This window comes from Fusarium pseudograminearum, chromosome 3 (assembly GCF_000303195.2).
Source record: "Fusarium pseudograminearum CS3096 chromosome 3, whole genome shotgun sequence".
NCBI lineage: Eukaryota > Fungi > Ascomycota > Sordariomycetes > Hypocreales > Nectriaceae > Fusarium > Fusarium pseudograminearum.
In genome coordinates, this window is record NC_031953.1 from 2,609,653 (window position 1) to 2,627,111 (window position 17,459).

The window sequence follows — 17,459 nt, forward strand, 5'->3', positions numbered from 1 at the left end:
AGAGTAAGAGAAAATAGGTGTTTTTTTTTTTTTTGCTTCTCTCCCTCCGCTGTAGGTATCTTGAGGTTGATGATATAAAGGTTGGCTTACACAAAAGCGTTTAAAAATAGACGGTAGGGAGTGTATTTAGATGTAAGGTGCCCAGCGGCGTCGATGAGTGGTTATTGGGGTAAGGTTACAGGGAAGAAAAGTGGGAGAACGGAGAGAGAACACAAGCTGGGGGGTGAGAGAGAGTAGAGGTGGAGTGAGAGAGCGCTTTGCGAGAAACCGGGGGGACAAGATTAGGGTGGCCCACAGTAAACAGAGTTGGGTACGAATAAAGCGCTCGCACGGTGCCATTTCGCGTTTTTACGTGATTTGAGAGCATCATTTTTTTTCGCGGTCAGCGATTGTTTAAATTAATGATAGCGCGTATGCCTAGCCACTGTGCCTTGGGGTGGTGGTTGGCCATCTCAGATAATCGTAGGTGAGTATCAAGTGGTGGTTCTGATCAAAAGAACAATGATATCCAAGCCACAATGTAACGACTCAGTACCTACTATCTTCAACTGTCCGTCTTCTATCTAATGAAGCGAACTTGTCTGACAGAAGCAGTTGGCAAAGTGTTATCATCTCGTTTTTTCTTTTGGTAATTGAACTGTATATACCCGTTGTGTTTGAATACTGCATGTTTCGATAAATATGTCCAATCCCAGCCGAATCACTCTTAGAGGTACACAATGAGATCGTCCATATTCATTAATATCACTTTTACAACTTGTATTCGGTCTCCAAATGCTCTATGTGCCAGCACCGGCAGCCTTTTCCCAAATACCATCTCCTCGTCCCTCCGTGAGTTCCTTCCACTGCATCGCAAACTCCATCAGTCCACCCTGGCCAGCCATGCTTGCATCCACAACCTCCTTTGGCAGCTTATGAGCCGAATATTGTGGGCTGCTAAAGTTGTAAGCAGCCGGATCGTCCTTCGCTATGATCCTAAACTCAGGGCGCATATCAGGTTGGTACTCGATATCTTCGTCAACATCCTCGCCTTCAGTAGCTGTATCGTCACCACTAACATCCGGATCAGCCTCAGTGCTCGATGTGCCATAAAGGGGTTTCGGGACGTCCATTTCCAAAAGCTCTTGCCACCCGAAGAGGAGACTGTCTGTACGAGTTGCCCATGGGTTGATATCCATCAGTCTGACCTTTCCAAGTCCGTCCTTCTCGAAAGAGTTCTCAGGAACGTAGACATCAAAGACGAAGCTAGCGTCGGGGAAAGTCAGCCTCAATTTGTCATGAAAGAAATCTTTAATCTTCCGCCATAACTGTGGTCGAATCTGCTCGAGGAAAGCGTAGTGGTTGAGGTCTCTCTGTGCAATTCCAATGAGCGTCCGGTGCCTCACAAAGCATCGAAACTCGAGGGCAGCATGAGGGGAGAAGAATGGTCTCAGAACAAGAATGGGTGCATATGGCCGAGAGGGAGGTGCCGAGGTGCAGTCGTCAAAGGCATGATCGAGATCATGAGATACGAAGGAAGACGACTTGAGAAGTAGATAGATGTCGTTGGGTGTCGTGCATTTGAGTGTGTTCTGGTGAGGTGAAATCCACTTTGCATCCTTGGGCGATGACCAATTCAACTTGGGCGCCACTGAACCACCCAATTCAGCAATCGTCTCCTTGATGAGATTGTGTGTCTCTGGGAATCTTTGGTTTGGTGGCAATCTCTCGGGCCCATCATCTTCGTCGTCTGATGATTCAGGATCTCGGGCTTGTGGTCTCGCAGATGTGTTGGATGATGCGTGCCACTCTTCCTCTGGTTCATCTTGATGCTCGTCGTCATCCGCTAGGATAATACCATCTTCATGAAGGTATTCAACGAAAGCCGGAGGGAGGGGGATTATACGCGATTTGAGACAAGAGCTTCTGTACTTGGGAAACCAAGAGTCGTAGGAGCAGTTTTGAATATGATCTTTGGTGACAGGGGGGAAGACAAGTTCAGGCGCATCGCCTTCATTGTCAGCATCAGCTGAAGAAGGAACGTGAGGCATCGTGAACTAGCGGTATAAGATTTCAAAAACGGAGATTCCCTTATCCTGAGTTTGAATTCAAATGACACCGGTTTCAGGAAAGTAAATATCGAGTCGTCCTGTTAATATTCAAGTGTTGACTGACTCACTTACAAATTCCATCGAAATATTCTATGCCCCTCCAACATGGAGGGGCGACTGTTCTTATCTTATCAGTTGTAAAGGGTAGGCGGTGAGACACTGATACCATTATGGCAGGGAAGGGGTCCAAATCGCTACATCACTTAGATCCACATGTCGCTGTCGCAAACATAACAAACTTCATTGCATATAACATTACCATTCCGCATCAGTCGCTTCTTCTATAAGGCGATTCTTTGCCTCTCAAAGAACCGAACTCTTCATTATCAACCAAGCATGTCCGACAACGTTGGTCTCAACACCCCTCGAGGCAGTGGCACCTCAGGCTACGTCCAGCGCAACCTTGCTCACATCAAGCCCCGGGACTATGGCGCCCCTTATCCCAAGGACCTCGATAGCTTGAGACATAAGCAACGACAACCAGACAAGGGAATCTTGGAACATGACCGCAAGCGCGAGGTCGAAGTTAAGGTTTTCGATCTCAGAGACAAACTAGAAGAAGAAGAGTGCGTGCCTCAATGTTTTAATTGTGCCTTTACTTATGCTGACAAACACAGGGTCGATGAGGATGAGATTGACAAGCGCTGCGATGAGCTTCGACAGAAATTGCTTGCCGAGATGAACTCGGGAAGACGAGGAGGAGGTCCCAAGAAGTCATTCAAGCAGCACCAGGTTCACGAGATGGCCGATGCCAAAATCAAAGAGAGCGAGCGGCTACGGAAAGCATTGAATATCAGCGCTGACTACGAGGAGGGTGGTCACTGGAAGCGACAAGAAGAGAGGTTACGCAGCGCCTTGGAGAAGGAGGACAATGATGAGGAAGAGAGAGGGAAAGTGAGCCCACTCAGGGACTGATCCAGCCTGAGAGAGCGCAGTCGAGTTTTGTTCTTGTCTTTTTGAAATGGTCACTGTCTGGAGGAGTTTTACCATTTGCAGGGTACTCCTTGTGCTACTGCGGGAGACTTCGATCTACGACGGCTGGACGCATGAAGAGAAACGGGCATTTGCTATATGCATAGTTCAAGCCTGGAGGATTGTCAGTTTGGGTCTTGTTTGTTTGCTATTCCGCATATGGCGCAGGGCGTTCGAGACCTTGGGACTGGGGTCGGATATCCATCCATATGCTCTTCCACTTTGGTTTATTGGTATAGGGTAATTTTTGCGTCAGAGACTGTCTGCCTTACCAACTATCTTGCTGCATTAATATGGTGATTGATCATATAAACTCAATGTGTTTACTCTACGTGGCTTTATCATTCTTATTTGTATTTATATTCTTTGTGTTGATAGTCACAGTGTGGTCATAAGCAGATCCAACAGAATATGTCATGATGACTGCGACATATGCTTAAACTCGTGAGATAATAATTGACACATGAATGCATGCATTTATATCAAATAAACAAGTCGAAAGCAAGAAAAGACCTTACATGAAGAACAACAACAATAATATTATTATTATAGTAGCAAGCCTTTCACTGTAGTTCATCTCATTGTCATACATGTACATACAATTCCAGGGACCAGGTGGTGTAAGTTGCGACGTGGCTTACCACACACAGGCTCGAGCCACAAAGACCCGCTGTAGCTTGAGCTTCCTTGAACCTCACACGTCACTGAAACACCAAAGACTTGTCGCAGAGACATCGCAAACCCAAAAGATCGACCGAAGAAAATAACCATGGCGCGACTTTCGCAACCGATAAGCCCGTCGCTTAACAGAAGCGCAATTGATATTGCTTCAGAAGAGCTTGGAAACCTGCTCTCGCGATTACAAAAGACTGTTCTACATACCGATAACGACCGCGAACGAAGACTACGATCCAGCGAGTTTGAAAGAGCAAGAGTGGCATCTGTAAGAGCCGGCACGGCCATTTCGATTCGAGTGCAAACTAATATTGGCTGCAGAACCTTGAATACGCACGGAATGCATTATCGAAATTGGAACACGATGCGCTGGCAATCAAAGCTCCGAGTCGACGAGCTGAAGTACAGGGAGACTTGAACGGGAAACGAGAGCTATTAGAATTGCTTCTGGACCGACTAGAAGACTTGAGACAGGTAATTGTTGACTTGAAAAGGAGGTGGACGATTGGCTGACATATCAATAGGTGGCACTTGATGAAGACCATGACGATGCAAGTACCGACGAAGAAGACATTCTTTCAGAGATAATACCCACACCCAGCGACAGTATTATGGACTCTATATCAACAGGACAGCCAACTGAAAGCTCGTGGCAAGAAGACGATGCCGAACCAGAACCCCTAGAAACAACAGAAATACTAGCAACGGTAGCTCCAGCTTCAACCCTGCCGTCAGTGCCCACCTCAACAGCAGCCCCTGAGACTGCCCAACCTGTACAACATACCCAGCAACCCACCCAAACATCACAAACACTTAGACCACGAGGTAAAAATACATCACCATCACCTTCTTCACACTCAACCGCACGCGCCGCCCTCTTTGCCAACCGTGGTAAACCCTCCACGCCCCAAACCTCAACAGCAACAGCCGAGGCTTTGCTTGACCGTCAACGCTCCGAGCAGGAAGCTCTCTCTGAATCGATCTTGCAGATGGCGGGCGCCCTCAAGTCAAGTTCACAGAGGTTCTCTGATACCCTCGAGGCAGATAAGGACGTGGTAGGTCGTGCGAGTGAGGGTATGGATAAGACGGAGCAGAGTATGGAGGCGGCAAGGGGTCGGATGGGTACGTTGAAGAGGATGACGGAAGGAAAGGGATACATTGGGAGGCTCAAGCTGTATGCCATGGTGTATGGTCTTATGCTCGTGTGTTTCTTGGTCGTCTTCTTTATGCCCAAGTTGAGATTTTAGGAGGGAGTTGAGGCTCGAGACCCGTAATTGGGCCGAGGCATAGTTACCAAAGAATACGTAGCAACAGCCTACAAATGACACATAAACTCAAGGGCTGCGATGCCGAGCTATGCCTTGGCGTTGTCTGAAACCAATGCCACTATCCTGTACATAACAAGTCCTGGTCATTAGTTATGAAGTTCATGTTCAATGAGTTGCAAATATGCTTTAGCATTTACTAATTCTCATAAAGCATATGATAGTATAATGTACATAAGTTAGCTAATCTTTGTACCATGTCTTGACTAGGTAGGTATGATCTTGCTACCGTTGTAAAGCATAACCCCCAATCCAAGTCTTCCTAGCAACAGCTACCATAATCATTGTCTTTGGTATTTTGAATCCCCTCTGTTGCCCTGATTAATTTCGTAAAGCAAAATTTCATAAGAAACTCGTCTACATGGCCCTAAGAAGGGCGAGGAAGCAAACCTGCGAAATCACCTAGCCTCCCGATGGATTCCTAAGTTAATGGTTCTCGTGGTTCAAATTCCAGCGAAATTCCCATCCCAGTTTCTTTGTCGAAGATCACGAGAGGTTCGCTGGACGACTCTGAGATACCATTCTCATCGATGGATGGGGCTGGAGTAGCAGGTTTGGCTGGAGACGTAGGGGTATCCTCTGGATTTGGAGGGGCTGAGCCAGCCGGGGTACTTTTGGGCTTTATCTCCATCTCATGCGGAGGAGTCTCGAGTCTTCCCTTAGATTGTGTGCTGCGACCCTCGGTTTCGGTGGACTGAGTGTCGATAGTAGGAGCACTATCCTCAATTGGTGCGTCATCTGGTTTGAGAGGCGATGTGATCTTTTTCGCATCACGTTCAGGGCTTCCAGGGCCAGTACCGGAGTTCTGTTCCTGCGCTGGCTTAGACTCTTGCTCTGTTTCCTGGTACTCGTCCTCTGAAACAACAGCAGAGTCAGGTGGTGAAGTCATAACATCGTCTTCATCCCCAAAGGGTCTTGGGCCCATGTCGGATTCGTTCTCTGATGAGTCTTTTGTGACCTCGGAATTCTCGACTGGAGGCCACGGGAATCCCAGAATATGCGCGTTGATCTCTCGGCTATAGTCAAGGTCATGTCGGAGGCGTCGTCCGACAGGTCTTCCTTTGGCCTATATATCATGAGTACATTGTATTGGAACAGACCAGGGGGATTGACATACTGGAGGAGCATACTGAAAGTAGGAGCTTGGCTGTGTGTTGGCTAGAGACACACGATCTTGCCAATCAATGCCAGTCTTCTTCTTGAAGAAATCCATGAAAAGGTCCATCTCCTGCCGCCATAACCCTTCATAAGGGCTAGGGCGGTGATAGGATGGCTTAGAGCTGCCTTTCTTCTTAAGAAACCGGGCAGCGAACAAGTACAAGTGTGGCTTTGCATTGGATTCCCACAACTGGGTAGATATAATCAGTATACAGAGATAGGCTGCGTACAACATGATGTAACTCACGTAGAGGGTGTATTTCTGGCCGATTTCGCCGGTCGCTTCATCATCCCGAGTGATGTCGACCTCGTAGACAAAGTTGAGACGATCTCGATAGAGGTGGTAGAAGTCTGCGATGTTAGTCTGAATTGCAAACAAACAACTGAGAGAACGCCGTACTCGTGTTGACAAATTTCTTGCCCAGTTGGATGCCCTTCTCCCATCGTTCTTTCTCTCGTCTTTTGGCGTTCTGCTTCGCCTGAAGGCTTCTCATGGAGTAGTCCCTCTCTGGCAACCTCTTTTCATGGACCGTGGAGAATTCGAACCAGTCAGAGTGGATGATCGAAACGTTCTTGGGTCCTTTCAGGGCCTTCTTAACTACTAATTATAAGTGGATGTAATTGAATCAAGGGGAATAATGCCATACTTCTGGGGACCTTTTCGTCCCACTGCTCTCTGGTGCAGAGGAGATGAGTGACACTCTCGTCAAAATCATCTAGGAAGATGCCTTTTCGCAGAGAAGTCCATCGCTTCAGATTGTCGACGGTGAATTGACCAGGAAGAGGTCCCGCCGCGGCGAAGACCTTTCCTTTAAAGATCTGACTGGGCATTTGTGTTGCTTGGCTGTCTCGAGATGTAGTTGTTAAAGTAGGAGGGATGGTGATGGTCGATGGAAAGCACGAGCTTGCGTTGACAATGAGAACCGAACGATGTTGAAAGGATAGAGCAAGATATGATAAAGTCTTTAGGGAGAATAGATGAAGGAAGGAAACGAAGATGAAGGGCCAAGGGGAAGGAGTCGAAGAGTGAAATGCTTGGAATTGATCAATATGAATGTGATCGAAGTGTGTGAAGAGATGAATAAGTTTACAAGAAAGCGAGAGTAAAGAGATCGAAGAAATGTAAGTTGAAGAGACGAATAAAACAATAAAATAATTTCTGCCTGCAAAGGTTGACGGGTGCACACAATGAGAGAGAGGTCGGTCGGTAGGCAGTGATTCAGAGCTGCAGTGCCGGGCAGCTTTCAAAACTGACAAACGCCAATGCCAACGGCACACCTGCGAGTTAGCCAAATTTTGAACGCAGCTGCTACGCACTGTCAATGGCTGTACGAGTAAATTTTAGACTTGCAATTGGGATTTGTGAATAAATAAATATATCTATCTAATATTCTATCGGATTTCTTTAGCGGCCTTGATGAACGCTGTGATCTTGTCAAGACTTTGCTTTCCATCCTCCTCTACGCCACTGCTCACGTCAACACCAATCACGCGGTCAGCTAGGGGACCCAAAGCCTTGACAGACTCAGCAACATTGTCAGGATTGAGGCCACCTGCCAAAAAGACGCGGAGTTCAGGGTCGCTCTCCAGAACAGCTTGGACATTTGCAACGTTAAGAAGCTTGCCAGAACCAGAGCCCGAATCGAGGAGAGGAACTGTGTGGTATCCGCGACGGCCGATGCCAACCTGGCCTGGCTTGAAGCATCGGACAACTGGCACAGGAATGAGGTTGGCCCACTCAATAGGCTCATCACCATGTAGCTGCACAAGATCGAGGTTGTATTGCTTCTGCTTCTCAAGAACCTCGCTCAGGGGCTGGTTCTGGAAGATGCCGACGAGCTGAGGCCGGGGACTGCTGAGTCTCTGAGTTGCAGCCTCGAAAAAGTCCTTGGCTTTGTTATCCACTGCTGACACTTGTGTTTCATACTTTCGAGTGCTGGGGAAAGTGCGCACAGCTTCTGAAATGGCAAGGGCGGTTTCGTGTGAGATGCATCGCTTGGCGCTGGGGACAAGACAGATTCCAACAAAGTCTGCCCCTGACTCGGCAGCCCTTCGCGCAGCTTCGGCACTTCGAGTACCGCAGATCTTGACATACAAAGATGGTGCGACGCCAGTCTTGGCTGCGGGCTCGGTTCCAGAGCACAGCTGACTGATAAAAACACTGGCATCAGGCGCCTTCATAATGGCCTCACCGACAAGAACAGCATTGACGCCATCCCTCTTGTTCATTAGAACGTCATCGTGAGTGTTGATGCCGCTAAGTGCGCAGATGATTGTAGATTCTGGCACCATGCTGCGTAGCCGGCCGGTTGTGTTGAGATCCACCTCAAAGCTCTCCAGGTTACGGTTGTTGACACCGATGACCTTGGCACCCAGCTTGACTGCTGTTGTCATCTCTTCAGCATTCTGAACCTCGACGAGGGGCTCCATTCCCAGCTGAAGACAGTAGTTGTATAGGCGATGCAGAAGTTCAGTGTCAAGCATCTTGACGATGAGAAGAACAGTATCAGCACCAGCCAATCGGGCCTCGAGAATTTGATACTCATCAAAGATGAATTCCTTTCGCAGAACTGCGGGTCTGTTAGGCATGCCGTCCAAAACTTGTCGGACTGCCCTCAAGTCCTCAATGCTGCCCTTGAACCACTCAGGCTCTGTCAGAACAGAAATGACACTCGCACCCGCCAAGGCGTACTTTCGAGCCTGGGCAGGAGCAGAGATGTCAAGAGCAAATATACCCTTTGAAGGAGAACCCCGCTTGATCTCAGCCATGAGAGCAACATCAAAGGGAGACTCCCGTAGCCGGCTAACAAGAGGAATCTGGGGAGGAGCGGCATTCAGATCATAAGCGACTTGGAGGTCTTCGAACCTCTGAGAAGGAATCTGCTTCTGAGCTTCTACTGCAGCCTTTCGGTTTGCGTAAATTCGCTGCAGAATGTTGTTGGTCTTTTTAGACTTGGGCGCTGTTGAGTTGTCGCTGGCAACAGTGCCGGACTTTTGGAACTGAGTGTTTTCTTCCCAAGTACCTCCTTGCATATGAAGGAAGTTTGTGATCATAGCTCGTCCACCTTCGGTCAAAATGCTCTCAGGGTGGAATTGAACACCCTCAATTGTGTACTTCTTGTGACGCACACCTTGAATGACACCAGGAGAGCCATCAGGCTTGGCAACCCAGGAGGAGATCTCCAAGTCCTCAGGCAGAGTAACATGGGTGCCGGCAAGAGAGTGATACCGAGTAACTGGTACACCCTGGCTTAGACCGGAGAAGACACCCTTGGAGTCATGGGTCAAAGGTGAAGTCTTGCCGTGAAGCCACTCACCAGCGGAGCTGACTTCTCCACCATAGACATTGAAGATGCATTGGCTATGGCGATGTTAGAGATATTAAAATCCTGGGGACTCTCATAGACTTACAGGCCCATACAGACACCAAAGATTGGGACTTTGCCTGCAAAGTGCTTGATGACATCGCGGCTCACTCCAGAGTCAGTCTCGGGATGTCCGGGTCCAGGGCTAATAATGATCTGAGTGGGTTTCTTGGCAACCAATTCCTCTACGGTAACCTTGTCATTTCGATAGACAGTAACCGTAGCTCCAGCAAGAACAAGGTACTGGTAAATGTTCCAAGTGAAAGAGTCGTAGTTGTCAATGACAATAAGATTGGAAGCGGTCGGGATCGGAGGTGAGGGATCACCTTGGTGAGGAGAGTGGTCGATGATATCTGAGGAACCCATTTTTGAACACAAACAAGAATAAGAAAAAAGAAAGCCTTTTCAAGAATATTCCCAGCTTCTTGTTCGATTGACCCTTGTGAGATCAAACGGTGGTGTTGAAAAAGAGTGACTCACTTGGATTTAATAAACCATTGAACAAAGAAAGTGAAGTCGCCTTTGTACAACTCACCGGTACACGGCAGTTGAATTCGCACTGCTCTACAGGCGGGAGAACAATGCCTGTTACAGTGCTCTTGACAGTGTATCTTACAGTGCGCAAAGCGCACAACCTTAAAAGGTGGCCAAGGTCCGATCAGCGGTTACAGATAAAATAGCGCATAAACGTCGGCTAAACCAGAGCTCTCTAGCTTCCAAAAAGTTGACCTTGTTCAGCCAAAGCTCATCGCGACCAGGCGCGTCAACAAGCATCAAACTTCGCATTTACCCTATTTTAAAAGGTAATGCATCGCATGCCACTGTCGCCTTTTTGACGCTCTTTGCAATGGCGCCGGTGGCCGATCGCACATATTTCCCCTCCCTAGAACAATGCCTGACTGGGGAGAGGGTGCTTCTGTAAGTTCTATTATTCCTTCACATACCTAGTATCCATCCTTTGCGGTTATCCCTATGTAAACAAACATGTATTCTAACGGGCAACCTACCTACGCAGATCATGGAAGCTTATCGCAACTGCGCTTTCCGACAGCTCTGGTCAGAGGACTACGAGCTCTGCCGTTATCGACTTTTTGAGCGACGACTATGTTCACCGTCTTCTTGAGGATCCTGCCAGCACCTTCGCACCCACAGACGAAGCTACCAAAAAAGATTTTCAAACAAAAACAGCGCCGATCAACGTGCCTGCCAGCTCAGATGGGCGACCCGATATCGAGACGATCAAGAAGGATGCCGAATGGCTCAGCAAGAATGCCAAAATCAACCTAGTTGCGGCTCTCCGCATCGTCGTTATCGAACACCAGTCTCGCCCAGCTCGCCACCTTAGCAGTCCGCTATCATCGCAGGATGCAAAGAACTTGCAAGAAGCCGCTGGGCTTAACAACGGTCAGGGGTCGGGATTCCTGTCAGACTTGGGCTCAGCATCTGCGTTGGATGCTGACGAGATATGGGCCGAGTTCGAGAAACCTGAGACAAGACAGCGACGCCTGTTCGATACATACCTTACCGAACGCCGATTTTTTATGATGTCGGCGGACTACGCCAACTCTATCAAACTATACGGGAGACTACCTACCTTCGCTAATGTCGATCTTGACCTGGCCAAGACTTACCGACTGACTTTACCTTCGCGAGACGATGCGGAACCCTTACTGCCTACCTACCTTCAAATTCTGACAGACTCCATGAGCAGCATCGAATCCGGCCTCAAAGCTGTTACGGACGAAAAGTGGGTGACAGAGGAGGTTGAAATTGACTGGATACGAACTCTTTTAACCGAAGCTGTCCACGCCTTGTCCGTTGTGTTTCAGATAGTGGATAGTTTTGGCGATGAGTTTGCGCCCTCGAATGCTGTCAATCAGTGGTTTTCGTTGATGGACGTCTACAGATTCTTTGACGCTGTTCAGCCGATCCACGAAAGCATTGCCCCATTAGTTACGCCCTTAAAGACACTTTCAGTCGCCGTGTCTTTGATCCTACTTAAGCCAGCTCGTTCACTGACCTATCTCTCTGAGAGAGAGGAGGACGCGACTCAAGCCGATACCACCTATGATACATATCTCCTCTCCTCCGATGTCCTCGAGCAAGTTCACAAGAGTGTGCTCAATGCAGCAGACGCCGACTCTGAGAATGCTTCGCCCGTCATATTCGCCTGGACATTGCTCCTCCATCGCATGAACGTATCTTATCAAGCCAGAACCGAAAAACGAGACAATTTGCTGCAACAGAATGCGCGAGAAACCTTTGAGGCTGGAGGTGTAATCCGACCAGTTGCAAGGCGCAATTCGGCAGGCAGCATTTTCTCCATCGAATCCTCAAAATTCGACGGTTTCCTTGAAAATGCGACGGCTTCAAAGGACCTTGTCGTGGTGGAACAGCTCGCATCGGCGGTCACAGCTCAAGGGCGAGTCTTTGATGTGATATCCAACATGGCATCAAGCCTAGGTCCCTCTGATGAAGGCAGTATGACACCTTTGCTCAGTTCTCGACTTCGCAACGTGTTCCTGGAACTCCTCAAGGTTTCGTACCCCATTGTTGGTTATCAGTCAGAACCCGTGAGCGCCTTGCTTTCTGTTCTTAGCGCTGGTCGAAACTACTGGGATCTCTCGTCCAAGGAAAACCTTTCGGAAAAGCAGGATATCCTCGCCTCTATGGTCAATGATGACCTCGCTTTGGAGTTCTTCTTTCAGCAAGCCCTTGACAGGTACCCTTACGAGTTCATGCCCTTCATTACTCTCTGCCGAACACTTGCGAGCGCAACGAGCCTCCGCGATGGAGAGCGGTCGCAGATGATTCACAACCTTCTTCGGGTGACGCCCACACTAACATTCGTTCTCCCTGACCACTTTCAAGATTACGAACTCGCTCAAGAGGATGAGAATACAAACACTTTCTGCCTGCTACAGGACATCCCTATCATCTCACTGTCCCCCTCGTGGCGCGGTAGGCGTGCCGAAGATGATTCGTACAGAATACCAGCTGGCACATATGGCCGCTTCGTCACAGATACAGGCAGAGTTGTTTCAATGGAGTACCCTCACTCAACAATTTCCCTTTTGGGCCGTCGGCTGGAAATCAACTTGATGAAGGAAGGTTATCAATCTGAACTTGGAATGCTCCAACCTGAGGAAACAGCCGAAGTCATCTCTCTATTCGCGACGCTCATTCGCATGGAACAGCTGAACGCCGCTCAAGAAGATACAGCAGGAGCCCTAGTGCTTGCAGACAACGATATTCTCCTAGAGGCTAAGAAGCACATTGATGCGGGCAGCGGGAGGGATTTGTTGACAATAGTTTGTGATACAATGGACTATTATATGCAGGTTGACCTGGCAGAAAGTGAGGATGTCGTTGTGACAATTCTTACTTCTTGCATACAATTCTTGGACGCCGTTTTACCAATCTACCCCAGCAGAGTTTGGTCCTATCTTTCTCGGTGCGAGCTACTAAGTTCCGAGTCAAGAGCCGGCAAACTCACCAAGGTTGTGGGCAGCCTAGATTTAGTCCAGGAGCGGCTTGAATTTTTGTCTTCTTGTCTGCGCCTGTTCGGCAACCTGATTGATACTGCGATGACTTCAGCCGTTCAACGCCGAGCTGGCATTCAGACTGCCGGCAGGAGCAAGTCGGACTTGAACCCTTGGCTTGGAACAGCTGACAAGGTGTTGGCAAAGGTCAGCTATGCGGTTGCTCAAGCGGGTGTCGATATTTTTGAGAACACATCCACCTGGAGGTTTGCGTCTGACACTTGCCGCTCATCAATTCTTCGAGATGTCGTGCCTATCCTGCACAAAATCATCTTGTACAGCTATAGCCTTGGCGATTCTTCCACCTCGGAGAACCTGACTTCTTGCCTTCGACCAGCCGCCTCCTATGTTATCGACTGCTTTGTTTCACCCTCGACTGGGTCTCTTCGTTTCCAGCCTCTCTTATCTTCCTTAATTACAGCATTCACAACGGCCGATAGCACACTCTACCCAAGGCGTGTGGAGATGATTCACCTACAGTTGAGCGCTGTCCTAGAGCTATCGGCCACTCTCTTGCGGGTTGCCAATTATCTCGAGCAATCCTCTAGCATGATCGAGACATATCTCTTTAAGAGCTCGACCTTGCTTGCACGTCTATGTGCAGCATCTGACCATTATCGCAGACCTACAATGTGGCTACTGGAGTCTTTGGTCGTCAATGCTGGCAAGTCTTCAAGCGAACCTCCTTCGCTACTTGGTTATTTGGGACCTCAAATTTCCAAATCTTTCTTGCAGCTTCTGTCAACCCTTGGAAAGCCTTTCGAGTTAAGAACAGAAGTCAAGGCAACTTGGAGATTCTTCTCTGCTATCCTGAGGAACAGGCAGCAGTGGATGTCCAACTGTCTTCTTACAGGACAAACCCCAAGAGAGGCGATGAAGGATAAGAAAAAGACTGATGTTTCTTCCAACTCAGTCTTCGCCACAGGACTTGCCAAGCTTGGAAAACTGAAGGATCTTGAAGTGAGCGAAGCACTGGTCATACTTGACTTTGTTGCCTCAGCTCAGAACTTCTGGCCCTGGACTGTTTTCACACTGCAAAAAGACACAGCGTACCTGGATGGCCTCAGAGCATATGTTCGAGAACTCAAGCCATCCAACCTCACTGCCAAGAGTGACGCTGTTCGTGCCGGCTTCGAGGCAAGACTAGCCGCCTATGTTGCCGAGACATTTGCTATGCAGCTATACCATTCACGACACCTTGGTAATTCCGATACGCTGGCAAAGAATCTTGTCAGCGATCTCGACTATTACCTCCGTGACGGAGTCGAGGTTGGAGGCTACAACAAGTCTTTGCACAATAACTTTGCAAGGAACTTTTCGAACAAGTACTCTGACTGTCCTGTGGATTACTTCAAACGAACTGCTCTTAAGCCACGAGAGTTAGGAAAGAGCTACTACTACGACCTTGAGCGTGCTGATGAGATGCTCCGGTTCGACCCTGGCTGGAAGGCTCGAAAGGATGATGGCTTCAAGGCAGAGATGGAGCGCGCAAACACGAACTTGTCCCTTGTCGATGCTCAGCTTGTAAGTTACCACATCCAGTCTCTTGTTACCCTAACTGACCCGATAAATAGGCCCTTTTCCATGCTTGGGAGTTTCTACTTGTTGAACTTTCTACATGCCTGCCCAAGAACGACACTGTGGAGAAACAAATGCTGCAGGTTGCTCAGCAATGCTTAAATGCAAACCAAGGCATCCCTGGGCCTGAGCATATTTTCCTCAAGTTGGTTGAATCCCGGGCAAACCTTGCCCTTGTGCTGATTCAACGGCTTGTCAAATCCTCTGTGCCAGTGAAGGACATCAACCAGCTTCTTTCGACCCTCGTTGGGACAATGAACGGAGTTGAAGAGCCTTGGGGACCAGAGTCTATCTCATATTATCGTACCCTGCTGAAGGCTCTATTCGTCACCCTGCGTGCGTACCACACTGGTGGTAAGAAAGAAACCCAAGATGTGTTTGAGGGAACCACGGTGACGGTTACACAAACCGTGCTGAACGTCCTCGACCGCGTCGTCGGCAGAGGTTTCCGCGCACTAGTCAGCCTGGTACACGACAACGAGACCAGTATGTCACCAGAGGACCTTGGACTACTGACAGCCATTCTCCAAGCATGCCTTAGCCTGCCCAACATGGACCAATCACAGACCCAGGTGCTCAACATTATGACTGAGCATCAAGTTCTACATGCTGTGTCATCCCTCTACTCTTGGGCTGACAGGCTGTCTGACCAGGGTGACCCAATTTATGGCGAGTTGAGCATGCTGTTCTTGCTTGAACTCTCTACTCTACCCTTGGTTGCCGAGCAGATGGCCTGTGATGGAATTCTGAGCAACATTCTATCGGCGAACCTGACAAAGTTCATGCTCAAGTCCAACATCTCACCCTACTCAGATTCTCCTGTTGTGCAACGCTGCTACGGTATCTGGGCCAAGGGACTGTTGCCCCTAATGTTGAACTTGCTCACAGCTTTGGGTGCTACCATTGCTCCAGAGGTTGCATATGTCCTTAACCAATTCCCACACCTACTGGAAGCAAGTGTGGACCGTTTCGAGGCACCGGGAGCGAGTCGTACACAGTCTCGAGCGTCACCGCACTACTTGACGCTTGTGGCTATCTCTGAAGTCCATTCTTTGGCTCTTCTCACGAGAGTACTTGCTGCTCTTCGTGTAAACAATAACCGGGACATCCCGGACGTCGAATGGGACTCAGCAAACCTTCTGGAAAACGTCGAGTTTTGGTTGAGCACAAAGAAGCTGCTAAAGGAGCGACTTATGCCGTTAGGACAACGAGAAATGGATTGGCGGGGTATGAAGCCCGCCGCTGGAGCATATGATAGTCTTTTGGAGGAGAAAGCTGTAGCTCAACTGGACGCTATCCGGGATGTGCTGAGTGATGAGGCGGAGAATTGAATATGATGAAAGGTTTTAGAGAAGAAAATAGCGATTATTACCGAGATGTATAGTACCAGTAGTAGCTCAGGTCATTGGCGTTGGAAACGGGTCATGTGCATTGTGCAAAGGCATAAAAGATTATTATCTGATTAATTTGATAACGGATGGCTACAGTGATGAGAGAAATCGATTCACAATATCATATTTGTTTTATCACGGTTGATAAGTTTCAGCATGAGCGGCCGTACTTGAGCTATAAAATAACAATGACCAGCGAGCCTTCCTATCAACTTGGTGACTGAAGGAGAAATGGGTCGTATTTTTATTCCATGAAGTTCAGCTAGTTCCAAGCCCAGCCGTTCGTTTCTATACCCCATTATAATGTAGAAGTACAATTTGGCGCTACAGAAACCTGCCGCGCCCGATATCATCGTCGTCGTTTCATCCCCTTCCGGTATCATGGGAGACGGTCTTCCAGTATACATCTGACGCCATAGAGTAGATCTCGTGCGGAGTTTTTATGTTGGTATATCCTTCTTCCTATTCGTACACGCCGCGATTCCGACTCTGTCGCGCTTATTTGTTCATCTGAGCTGTGAGCTGGGCGTTGTGCTCTTGGAAGCGGTCGCTGATGCGCTGCTGAGAGGCCATCCACTTCTGGACGCAGCGGTTGATGCAGCCGCTTTCCCGGTTGGAAATGGCCTTGGAGGTGAAGTCATCGACGCAGGACATGAAGCAGTGCTCGACAAGACCGCCGAAAGCCTTTATTGTGAGAATTAGTATTGGATCGGTAAGAACGTCCTATCTCGGGATAGACATACACCCATAAACTCCTTGACCTGGCGCTTCTGCATGCGCTGCTCAAGAGTGCGCTGCTCGGCGGCTGAAAGCCTACAATTGGAAAGACTTGGTCAGTATCATGATCGGCTGGAAAGTTCTCGGGAGAAGCAGAAGCGTACATATCCATTTTGGCGGGTTGGGGGTGGTGATGTGGTTGATGAATTAGAGGTTATAAGGCCGTTGTGGTGGGTTGACGTCGATGTTGTTGAAATTTTGACCTGGATACCCGTTCGTAGCCAGGATTGAGATAAGCAGCACAGAGCTTGGAAGACTCGGCTTATCGGCGGGATCGCATTATCGTTTTACCCCGGATTGGTTGAACTTAAGTCTACACTGGAGGACGGACCGTGACTTTACAGCTACAATTGCTTAGGTATTTTGGCTATAGACTCTGTAAATATTGAAAAATCGCTTCTTTGACCCCCTATCTATCATGTCTCATCTGTGTAGTGTATTCTAGGTACTCTTGAACGTGCTGTTTTCTCTGCTTCTTCTCTGGACAAGTCCTGGTCTGACGTAGTCAGGTATCCATGATAGTGGAGATCTACTTTTTTCTACCAGCTTGGACTGTCTGCCTGCAGACTTGACCTTGACGCTTCAC

At 48.6% G+C, this 17,459-nt stretch overlaps 7 protein-coding genes across 7 annotated transcripts; 3 read left to right on the forward strand and 4 right to left on the reverse strand.

The window, feature by feature from the left end:
* Positions 1–779: 779 nt before the first annotated feature.
* Positions 780–2,030, reverse strand: FPSE_06128 (uncharacterized protein; the record flags this gene model as incomplete). The annotated part of the gene is made up of 1 exon (XM_009259246.1): positions 780–2,030. The coding sequence occupies one exon, from the start codon at positions 2,028–2,030 to the stop codon at positions 780–782; it is 1,251 nt and encodes a 416-aa protein (XP_009257521.1).
* A 396-nt stretch (positions 2,031–2,426) lies between these two features.
* On the forward strand, positions 2,427–3,482 carry FPSE_06129 (uncharacterized protein; the record flags this gene model as incomplete). Its single annotated transcript, XM_009259247.1, has 3 exons — positions 2,427–2,656; positions 2,708–2,984; positions 3,441–3,482. 3 exons carry the CDS (start codon positions 2,427–2,429, stop codon positions 3,480–3,482), a joined length of 549 nt encoding a protein of 182 aa, XP_009257522.1.
* Positions 3,483–3,831: 349 nt separating this feature from the next.
* On the forward strand, positions 3,832–4,984 carry FPSE_06130 (uncharacterized protein; the record flags this gene model as incomplete). The annotated part of the gene is made up of 3 exons (XM_009259248.1): positions 3,832–4,005; positions 4,059–4,211; positions 4,262–4,984. The coding sequence occupies 3 exons, from the start codon at positions 3,832–3,834 to the stop codon at positions 4,982–4,984; spliced, it is 1,050 nt and encodes a 349-aa protein (XP_009257523.1).
* Positions 4,985–5,483: 499 nt separating this feature from the next.
* On the reverse strand, positions 5,484–7,051 carry FPSE_06131 (uncharacterized protein; the record flags this gene model as incomplete). Its single annotated transcript, XM_009259249.1, has 5 exons — positions 5,484–6,128; positions 6,180–6,410; positions 6,468–6,571; positions 6,621–6,818; positions 6,868–7,051. The coding sequence occupies 5 exons, from the start codon at positions 7,049–7,051 to the stop codon at positions 5,484–5,486; spliced, it is 1,362 nt and encodes a 453-aa protein (XP_009257524.1).
* A 561-nt stretch (positions 7,052–7,612) lies between these two features.
* Positions 7,613–9,951, reverse strand: FPSE_06132 (uncharacterized protein; the record flags this gene model as incomplete). Its single annotated transcript, XM_009259250.1, has 2 exons — positions 7,613–9,581; positions 9,632–9,951. 2 exons carry the CDS (start codon positions 9,949–9,951, stop codon positions 7,613–7,615), a joined length of 2,289 nt encoding a protein of 762 aa, XP_009257525.1.
* A 481-nt stretch (positions 9,952–10,432) lies between these two features.
* Positions 10,433–16,036, forward strand: FPSE_06133 (uncharacterized protein; the record flags this gene model as incomplete). The annotated part of the gene is made up of 3 exons (XM_009259251.1): positions 10,433–10,503; positions 10,601–14,651; positions 14,702–16,036. 3 exons carry the CDS (start codon positions 10,433–10,435, stop codon positions 16,034–16,036), a joined length of 5,457 nt encoding a protein of 1,818 aa, XP_009257526.1.
* Positions 16,037–16,594: 558 nt separating this feature from the next.
* Positions 16,595–16,985, reverse strand: FPSE_06134 (uncharacterized protein; the record flags this gene model as incomplete). The annotated part of the gene is made up of 3 exons (XM_009259252.1): positions 16,595–16,780; positions 16,840–16,909; positions 16,978–16,985. 3 exons carry the CDS (start codon positions 16,983–16,985, stop codon positions 16,595–16,597), a joined length of 264 nt encoding a protein of 87 aa, XP_009257527.1.
* Positions 16,986–17,459: the final 474 nt, after the last annotated feature.